This window comes from Monoraphidium neglectum (genome assembly GCF_000611645.1).
Source record: "Monoraphidium neglectum strain SAG 48.87 unplaced genomic scaffold scaffold01147, whole genome shotgun sequence".
In the NCBI taxonomy this organism is placed as follows: Eukaryota; Viridiplantae; Chlorophyta; class Chlorophyceae; order Sphaeropleales; family Selenastraceae; genus Monoraphidium; species Monoraphidium neglectum.
This window is the reverse complement of record NW_014012481.1, coordinates 2,535-12,409: the sequence shown is the minus strand read 5'-3', so window position 1 is coordinate 12,409 and position 9,875 is coordinate 2,535. Positions and strand designations below refer to the sequence as shown.

The following is a 9,875-nucleotide window of genomic DNA, read 5'->3' as shown; positions in this document are numbered from 1 at the left end:
TCACGCTGGCAAATCTGGAAAGCATAGAGTCCCCAAGAGCGCGTCATCGCCTGGACACGGCAGCAGGCCCCAGCAGCAGGACAAGCTGCAGGAACAGGAGCAGCTGCGTGAGCTGCAGGAGGGGGGAAATGAACAGGAAAGTGAGGGCCACGTAGAGCGGGACGAGGAGCAAGTTGGCGGTCTGGAAGAGATGCTGTTGGCAGCAGCCGCAGCGTGCCCAGATGCTGACAACTCCTCGACGACCCCAACTTGAGCTTAGCTCACCCTTTGTATGTGTCCTATGAGTTCACGTCTTTCTGTGTTCAACTTTGCAACCACAAGGTGCGACACGTGTTTTGGACAACACAGCCACGGGCCACATTCTTCGGCTGAATATTGTAGCGCAACACCCTAGACTCATGGAATGTATTGTGTGGCGGTGCATGTACAGAATTGTGGCCTATCAGTATGTCTGCTTCACATATGCCACGTGCCCGGCCTCAATGGCAGTACTTCTCAGCAAAACGTTACACCCCTTGGAGTTGTGTTGACAGTTGAATGATGCATCAAACAACTGCCAGTTGCGCCGGGTCAAAAAGCCTGGTCAATTGGAAAGGGGTAAACATTCTGCTGCTGCGCCCACTGCGCCTTCAACGAAAGAAACGCTGATGAGCAGCCGGTTGGGGCTCACATGGAGCCACTGCTGGGGCAGGTTGCAGCCCGCTGGCCCTGCCCTAGAGCCGTGGCATGTCCCTGCTGCAGCCTCCAGTCCTCATGTGTCCCGAGCTCAGTCGCCCTTCCGCCGGAAAGAGCAGCCTGTGGGGCAAGTGAACATCAATGGTGATAAAATAAAACCACCCCACATACACGGCCTCACCCACCGAACAGCATGCATGCTGCTGCAGTCGTCACTCAAACCAAGCAAAGGCAGGCGCCGCACCAAGCGGCCCACACCCCTCACCAAGGCGACCCTACGTGCAGCAGGGGCTTGTAGCCTCCCCAATCCATCACTGAGACTGTTCACTACCCGCGCTGACAGGTGCACTTTGCCCTACCACCCGCACTGCAGCTGCAGCGGTGCTGGATTGAACACCAGCGCAACTGTGTGCTGCCCTGCTGACTGGCGGTCCTAATCAGCCTCACCATCCAACCACTCCACTCACCCTCGGTCAGGCGAGCGCGACCACCGGTAGGCGTGCACAGGACCGTGGAGCAGCTGCCGCAAAGAACAACCGTCTGAGAGTGCGAGAACACCGTGGTGCTGCGGAAGAGTGGAAGCGCAGCGACGGTGGCGGCGCTGTCAGTGGGTGCCGATCGGCGATGCTCGCAGCGTGCGCGGCCTGCAAGCGGTCCATTCAACTCACATGTTGAAGCACCCCTGGCACTTGACGTCCTGCAGGGAGGGTACCGAGGCGACAGCACCGTTCGTGAGCAGCAGGCGCGGAGCAAAGGCAGCCAGCCACGGGCCGAAGGGTGCTAGCAAAACACAGAGGACAATCGATGCGACCTGATAAGCATTCTCACCATAAAGAAGGAGTTGGGAGACTGCACCAAGCGCTTGAGCTTGTGCTTCTGCTTCTCCAGCTCCGCTGGCGGGTTGAGCAGATCGATATCGCTGTGGAGCACCTGAAAAACAAGTTACGAGGGTGTCAGCGCCTGCTGCGGCCCCGACCTGCAGCCTAGTCCTTCACAGCGCCGCCCGGGCCGAGGAGTCCCTCCTGGCTCACCATCTTGGCGTCGGCAGTGGGCACTGCGACTCCTTGAATGGTTGAAAGAGGGAGAGTTGCGTGCGCGCTGGAGTTTTGTCGCGGGGCATGGGGATCCAAGGGGGCGGTGTGCAAAAGTTATTTCGGACCAGCTCCCGCGTCTGGGCCCCTTTTAAGGTTGTGTCGAGCTTTCTAGAGATTTTGGCGATACATCATTCTTTTTTGGAGCCCTCGGAAGCTGTGTGATTGCAACCATGCGATCCCCGCTTCCGCCGCTGCCCAGCAGTGAGGCCTGGAAAGTGCCGTTTGAGATGCGTCGCTTGTCCCTTTCTGCAGGCAGCTCTGCACCACTGACACCTTTGGAATTCAGAGTCCCCAACAGAGATGCATTTGCGACGACGCAAACCTCCCTTACCACCCATGCTGCTGTGGCGACTAAGCGAACAGCAGTACACAAGTACAGTGACTGTGGCCGCGTCTGCTTCGGCCCATGTGCACATCAACGCCTTAAGCCCAATCCATCTCAGTCACAAGCTAAAGCAGCAAGCAAGCTGCTCATCCAGGCTGCAATGGTGGGGAACAAAGGGAGACAGGCGCAATGCCGTGGAGTTCATGGCTCTGTCCTTTTGCGCACCACCCCAGCGGGGTGCAAAGCGAGTTCAGATGTGCTGGTGCCGGTGGTCTCCATGTCTCTTGCTTAACCCTCTTGGGTTTAATCACACTTCATGTGCGCCGTCTGCAGCTGCGACTGTTGCCCGCTCGTGGCGGCGCAAGTCGCAGCCATCCATGCAACAGGCCGCAGCAGTGTGCATTCAGCTGTGATGAGTACGGTCGGTACTTGGAAGCCACGCCATGAGCACGAATGATGGCAATTTCTGGAATGATGCCGGAGATACATGAATGTCAATCGCCCCTGCATTCATGTGTAAAATCAGCCGGCAACGTGCCGTGCTCCCCGGGAACTGGCATTGAATGCCGCGCTGTGGCTGTCACTCAAGGTGCCAGTAGTGCGAAGCCCTGCATCACGAACTGACAAATCACAGATGGAAAGTCAGGGAAGTGTTATACTGGAGGTGCTACTCAGGAACCCCCTAGCCGGTTTGCTGCTGCTTGGGAAGCTGCCAAGCGCCGCAGTGCGACTGGCCGCCTTGCACCTCACACAAGCACCAGCAGGTTGACGCTCATGCACCACAAAGTGCTGCTCCTAATCGTGAGGCAGCCGACTGAACCCTGATCTATCGTGGAACATAGGCCTCCTATAACCCGCCCAGTTGCGAGCTTCTTTGCATGAGGGTTAGTGCTTCAAGGCAGCTCGCTGGCGCACTGCCTGCCAGCGGTTGGAACAGAGCGGTTGCTGTGGCGCAAACGTTGCACAGGCAGTGTTGCCACGGCGCATCCTCTCAGCAGTGCGTGTGTCATTCGGACAGCATTCATGCATGTTCTCGTCTCTGCCATCCTAAGTTTGATAAGACCAACCAGTTTTGGAGGGCCCATGCAGTTGCATGCCACCAGGCCGACGGGTGAGTGCGCGTGTCAGCTCGTGTGTCAGCACCCACTTCCCCGATGCCGCAATGACGCTGACGTGTTCGGGTGAAAGTCGTGTCACCTATCAAGTCGCGTCTTTGAATGCCTGGTTCACCCAAGTGTTGCACGGTTGAACCAACTCGAGCACAGCCAGATCGGACAGTTCTGTATGCCTCTTCTCTACGTTTGGAGGATGACTGTACCATAGAATTATCTTGATAATTATATCTATTGGAGCGGGTGGGCGCCGCGGGTCAACCTCCCCAGGCTGAGTGCCGCTGTCTTCAGCGAACTGGCCTGGGTCCTGCAAGGCCATGGGGCTGGGGCGGCGATGTTTAATTGCCGCCTCAATGGTGTTGGCTGCCTGCCAGATCGTGCTGCTCGCACGACCTGCGGCGGCGCTCGAGTCCGGCGTGCAGCCGCTGCTGCGAGAACTGACATCCTGCATCAATGACGGCGTTGATGACCAACATACCACTTACAAGGACTTTGCATACAAGAAACCTGTCAGGTGTGTGCATGCCAGGCGGCGGCCTGTGCTTGGGCTGGGCTGTCTGCACATCTCCGCGGCCTAACCGTGGACTGTTTGCAGGCAGGGACCCCAATTGAAACCGTCCACTTGCACCATGCTGGCTGCCGCGCCACCCCAGGCTGAAGATACACAAGGGCTGGTGGTCGGCCCACCGGGCGGCTGCACCCGTGACGGTCGTTTCGGGCCTCAACCCTGCGCGGCTCAACCAACTGGAGTCGCAGTGCCGCCGCTGGCGTGGCCCGATCAGCGCGTCGGTGTATGTGGCACTGCGGGTGGACAAGAAGGGGGAGGCGGCGCCCGAAAAGGAGCAGGAGAAGCTGCGGGATGCAGCAGAGAAGGTGGAGAAGCTGCACGCAAAGTGAGGTTGAGGGGGGTTTGTGACCATGCGTGCAATGGTGTCTGAGAGTGTGGGTGGGCGAGTGAGTGGGTGGGTGGGTGGGTGGGTGTAGTGTACAGTCGTGGGAGCTTGCACGCCAGCCCACAAGTGTACGCTGCGGTGGGACAGTAGGCGCGGTGGGGCCACTGCACAGAGCGCAGCAGCCGGGCCGCAAACGAGCGCACCAACCGTCACCGTCTGCCCCTGCCTCCGCCCCCTGCGCACATGGCTCGCCTCGTCACCTCGCCCCACGTGTCACCGTGTGCGTGACTATCGAAGGATGGAGGGGATGGCTAAGGTATGCCAGCTGGACATACTGCTGGTGTACGAGGTTGTGCTGGATGAGGTCATGCAGTTCATGTTCCCCATCAATACGCTCAGGAACATGGCGCTGCTGCAGGTGGGCCCTGGGGCGGAGGGCATGTCAGGGGCGGGGGTGACAGTTGACGGGCAGCCGCACGGGCCAGCGGCGGGCAACGGCTCGGTGTCGCTGCGTGCATGGGGCTGGCCTAGGTTGGGCCGGCCCTGCGGCGTAGGAGCAATTGCCCTTGATGTTGCCGAACACACATACACATACAGAGCGTTCGTCACTCAGACCTCAACGCCAGCACCCACGTGCATGTGTGTGCACACGTGCTTGCACGCACGCACGCACACACACACACACACACACACACACACACACACAACTTGCGCGCCCCCCAGTCGCGCACCGAGCTGGTGTCCATGGTGGACGTCGATCTGCTGGTCAGTAACAGCCTGTTTGAGTGGGTGCAAGACAAGAACAAGTGAGATCTTGCGTCACGGCAGAGGGTGGGGGTAGGGAAGCGCCACGTACTTGCGGCTAGGGTGTCCGAGGGCACATAAGGCAGTTGAGGCATTTGGAAGAAAGGGATGGGATGGGAGGGGTTTGCAAGTGGCAAGCACTGGAGCTAGGTGGGCGAAGGACGGAGGGAGGCGGCGCGCTGAGAGAGGTCAACGGCTCTCCTCCTGGTCGCCCGCCGCGGCCGCCCCGCCTGCACCCCTCTCGCCCCACCTGTCCCGCAGGCTCTCTTAACCCACGCCTGCTCACGCCCCGCCCTGCTGCTGACCGCCCCAACCCCTCCCAGCTACGAGCTGCTGCGCCAGGGCACCCAGAGCAAGCAGGTGTTCGTGCTGCCCGCCTTTGAGACCGCCCCCCAGCGGAACCAGACCAAGGCGCACCACCTGGCGGACGCCGCGTCGGGCATGCCCAAGGCTGAGCTGGTCGGGCTCGTGCAGAAGCGGCTGGTGTACCAGTTTGCGGTGTTCCTGTTCTGGCAGGTGGGCGGCGTACGCTGGGTGGAGCGGAGCCGCAGAGAGCGGCGCGTTTGTGTGTGGATCGAGTGGGGAGGAACGGGCCCGGCGCCTGTGTGCTGACAATGAGGCCTGGTGCTCAGGTTTTGGGGCATGTGGGCGGTTTGGAAGCGTGATGTCATCCCCGCTGCACCGCTCTAAACCCAAGGCGAGGCATCACTGTCAGGAGGCTTGGGCTGGGGATGCTGTCTCACTGGTCGGCCAATATGGCTGGACTTTGCCGCAGCACAGTATGCCGGCCTTCTAGAGTGCACACACACATGCGCCCTTCTTTTCGCAACCACCCACACACACAAACTCACACACTACATACACTCACACACATGCACGCGCGTGCACGTGCAACCGCACACAATCTCAGCCAATCCCAACCACATGTCGGCGCCCCCCTCTCGACCTCACCAGGGGCACAACTCTACGGACTACAAGAGGTGGTACACCAGCGACACGCCTTACCCGATAGAGTGGCACGACGGCTACGAGCCCTGGTTCATCATCGACCGGCGCCTCAACCCCTTCTACGACCAGTCTTTCCGGGGGTACGGCTGGAACAAGGTCACGCATGTCGCCAACATCCTTGCGCAGAAGTGAGGGCGTGCGCATCGTCCGGGAGGGGGGGCAGCGGGGGGGAGGGAAAGGTGTACTCTGGTGCCTTTCTGTTGGCGCTTTGCGGGCCTGGCCTTGGCGGAGCGGAGGGGGCGCTGGCGCAGGTGTGTGCGGGGTTGCGGCGTGTGCGAAAACGAGGCACCTGGCAGGCATTCCATCACCGAGGATTGCATGGGCTCGTCCATCCGCTATGATCGCCACTTTGGCATGGAGGCTGTGTCCTTGGATTCAGTCGATTGTTTTGCCCTGGCTCCAGCCATCCCAGTCTTCCCTTTGACCTTCGCTGGCCCGCTCGACCCTGCCCCCTGCACGCAACCCTCAACCCAGGTACACATTCATGGCCCACCCGGCCGGCTTTTTGGTCCACCGCCAACACGGGCGCAGGTGGGGCGCCCAGCTGTCGCCACACACACGCCTGCACGATGGCTGCAAGGCCCTGCATGTGTATAGGACGCGACAGAGCCGCGAGGCTCCCGCTGGGATGCGGCACAACTCTCTGCAGAACAGGGCGTCTGGTGACGGCTGATGGCTGTGTCGTGTTGCAAGCAGGTTGCATAGCAAACCGACCTCCAACCCGCTTCACATGGGCAGAACCCTTTCCACTGTCTGTTGCTGCACTCCTTCGCTGCGTCATCCATCAACCCTCTCATGCTTATACAGCATGCCCTGTGCACCTGCACCCTGCATTATGCAAACAGCTGCCTTGCATTGCAACCTTGCGCATCCTTGACCCCCTCCGCCGCCCGGCTGGGCCCCCACCTGCGAACCCTCCCTCCCATGCCGCATTCAATGCACCCGTCGCGGACCCACCCACACTCCTCACACCCCCAGCGAGGCCGACAAGATGTACCAAGCCCAGAAAAAGACGTATGAGGCAGATGTGAAGGCGCACCGAGTAACCAAGGATAGGCCCAACAACAATCTCGCGGGTCTCACGCACAGGTTCAGGTGCGGGCAGCCGCACGGAAGGGAGGCAGCTCCGCTCGCCCCGAAAGCAGGCGAAGGTCGGCGTGTGTGCACGGCCGCCGCGCGGGTGATGTGTGCTTGCTTGGTCGTGCACAGGCCAGCGGTTGGCCAGCAGCTCCAGCGGCCACCGCCTCCCTGCCTTCTTGCTTTTAGGTCTGGCGTATGAGAGCCTTCGTGAGCCGTTCGCTGCATGGACTTGGCGCCCTGGCCTTTGCGCAAGCAGTCACATGCAACTAGAAGTCGAGTATGTCTGACACACGCAAACACAACACACACACACACACACACACACACACACACACACACACACACACACACACACACACACGCTCTCTCTCTCTCTCTTTCTCTCTCGCACACACATACACTCACCCACACGGACACCCACAAACTTCCTCTCTCTGCCCGCAACACACACCGCAGGGATGACGTGTACAACGCAATTGGGAAGGGCGGTTATCAACCGCTAGTTGACGACGGCATCAAGCGGTGCCTAAGACAACTCCCCTGGTGGAACGACCACCACCAGCAGCAGCAGCAGCAGCCGGATAAGCAGCAGCAGGACGGTCGTCGGCACAAGCGCAGGCTCAAAAACGCGGGAGGCGGCGACAAGCACTGCGGGAGCGACAGCTGGGGCCGCCGGCCGCGGCTGCGGGCGCTCGCAGCCGCAATCGCCGGTTTATTCCCGCGGTTGCGGGCGTAGAAAGGTCACTAGAGGGTCAGTAGGAAGCCCTTTTACAGGCACATCAGGTTGATTTTATTAGCTCAGCATCTCCAATTTCGCCAGCAAGCTCAAGTCGACCTTGCTCGCCCTCGTCGCAACCCCCGCTGGCAAATCTGCCCGGCCTGCACACCGCCATTCATATGCTGCATGCTGCTCACCCGCTCCCCAGTTACCACAACGCAAGAAAACGGGCCATGCAAGCACTGGCAGGCCTGAAGCCCGCCAACTCATCGATGTACAGCATTCTTAGCCGTTGTGTCACAGGCTTACTCTGGAGCTCGGACCACGCTAACATCATGTGCTTAAACATGTTCATTAGTTTATTAATGGCATTGCCATGCTCCACCAGCACCCGCGTTGCCGCCATGTAAGCGCGGCGGGCCAAACGCGCAGGGGCATGCACGTCATTTGGAGTGCGATGGGGGGTGAAATGCGGTATATGCCCCTCCTACGTTGCATGCCCCTCCTACGAGACGTTCGTTCGCGCTCACTGCTTGATTCAAAGGGGCAATAGTTTGGGGCAGGTTTCATCAATACTATAAGCAGCGACGTCGGCCCGCGGACCAACCAGATTCTGCCTGGTGCAGGGTGCCTGGCCGTGGGTAGTTCGGACGCATGGCACGTCGTATACATCATAGATCAGGCTGACGCCCGCCAGCGAGCACTGCTGGAGGGCTCGGGTCCTGACTGTCCAGCCTGCAGCGTGTTTGGGCCGGTCCTACACTGAGTCTGCCGGCTCAACATACAGAGATGGAAACCTTGAAGGTAAGCCGATGGCGACAGGCCTTTGAGGGGCGGGACCGCGCGAGCAGGTGGACAGCGGCATCCTTCCCTCCTGCACGAGTTACCTGGCCCGGGGGCCGCTCTGCACGAGAACAACGTCCTGAGCCTAATGGATCACGCACTGCGTCTTATCAACTCACAAGGGTGTTCCATTGGGGTCTCGGTGCCGTGCCGGTGTTCACGCCGCAACGCCGCCAAACCCCGCCGGCTCGGTCTCAGGCCTTCGTCTTTGAGCACAGCGCGCTGCAGCGCGGCACCGCCCGCTTCTTTAACCAGGAGCTGTTCAGCGATGTAGTGCTGGTCGCGCCCGGCGGACGCCGCATGAAATGCCACCGCGTGCTTCTCGCGGTGAGAACGCGCCCCACCCCATAATCCCGCGCACCCTATTGCCTCCCGCGCGCCCCATCGCCTCGCGCCCACCACGCGCGCCGCACGCCGCAGCGGGGCTAGCTCCTTCCGTTATTACCTGGCATCCCCCACAAGGCCCCGCGGTCCCCGCCCCCAATCCATGCCCCCAGGCCTGCAGCCAACCACTCGCGGCCGCGCTCTCCGCCGTCGCCGCCGCCGCCGGCGACGAGCTCCCAATCACCGGCGTCGACCCTGACGCGCTCGAGTCCGTGATCCGCTACTTGTACGACGGCCGGCTCATGCTGACGCCAGCCAACGCGGCGCCCGTCCTCGACGCCGCCGCGCGGCTGCGCGTCGGGGCGCTCGCCGACGCCGCGCGCGGCTACCTGCGGCGCGCGCTGGGGCCCGGCACCGCGGCGGCGCTGCTGGGGGAGGCGCTGCGGTACGAGCTGGACGACCTGGCGGATGAGTGCGTGGCGGCCATACTGCGCGAGTGAGTGACGCTCGGGTGACGCGGGGGGCACGGGCGACGTCGGCGCGGTGACCAGGGGGCAGCGGGGATGGGCAGCCCCGCGGGTCGGGCGCAGCAGCAGGCGGATCGCCACCAGTAGCCGATCTGTCTCCTCCCTGCGCCCCTTCCCTGCCCCACCCGGCGCCGTTTCCAGCTTTGATGAGGTGGCCGCGGGCCCCGCCTTCCTCTTCGCCCCCGCCCCCGTCGCCGCGCGCGTGCTCCGCGCGGCGCGCGCCGCGGGGCCGCGCGGCGGGCGGCGCCTGCTCGCCGCCGCGTGGCGCTGGGTCACCGCCGACGTGGCGCACGTGGCGCACCTGGAGGAGCTGCTTCCTTTAGTGGCGGGGCCAGATTTGAGCCTGGATGACCTCGTAGAAGTGACCGGCCTGGCAGCAAAGGGCCGGGGCCCCGGCGCCGGCAGCGGCGCCACCGGCGTGGGCGGCGCAGAAGGGGCGGCTGCGCGGCAGCTGGAAAAGTTTGCTGGGGGG

General features: G+C 61.9%; 3 protein-coding genes across 3 annotated transcripts in view; 2 read left to right on the top strand and 1 right to left on the bottom strand.

The window, feature by feature from the left end:
• Positions 1 to 766: 766 nt before the first annotated feature.
• Positions 767 to 1,709, bottom strand: MNEG_6819 (40S ribosomal protein S27-2; the record flags this gene model as incomplete). The annotated part of the gene is made up of 5 exons (XM_014044708.1): positions 767 to 795; positions 1,143 to 1,240; positions 1,344 to 1,372; positions 1,504 to 1,605; positions 1,707 to 1,709. The coding sequence occupies 5 exons, from the start codon at positions 1,707 to 1,709 to the stop codon at positions 767 to 769; spliced, it is 261 nt and encodes an 86-aa protein (XP_013900162.1).
• A 2,688-nt stretch (positions 1,710 to 4,397) lies between these two features.
• On the top strand, positions 4,398 to 6,043 carry MNEG_6818 (Glycosyltransferase-like protein LARGE2-A; the record flags this gene model as incomplete). The annotated part of the gene is made up of 4 exons (XM_014044707.1): positions 4,398 to 4,517; positions 4,823 to 4,905; positions 5,227 to 5,419; positions 5,858 to 6,043. The coding sequence occupies 4 exons, from the start codon at positions 4,398 to 4,400 to the stop codon at positions 6,041 to 6,043; spliced, it is 582 nt and encodes a 193-aa protein (XP_013900161.1).
• Positions 6,044 to 8,498: 2,455 nt separating this feature from the next.
• Positions 8,499 to 9,875, top strand: part of MNEG_6817 (hypothetical protein) — a gene marked incomplete at both ends in the record, with an annotated part of 3,753 nt that continues 2,376 nt past the window's right edge. Inside the window, 4 exons of the mRNA XM_014044706.1 lie at positions 8,499 to 8,513; positions 8,751 to 8,879; positions 9,050 to 9,372; positions 9,545 to 9,821. Of these exons, the coding sequence (XP_013900160.1) occupies positions 8,499 to 8,513; positions 8,751 to 8,879; positions 9,050 to 9,372; positions 9,545 to 9,821 (744 nt within the window). The remainder of the gene's footprint in view (positions 8,514 to 8,750; positions 8,880 to 9,049; positions 9,373 to 9,544; positions 9,822 to 9,875) is intronic.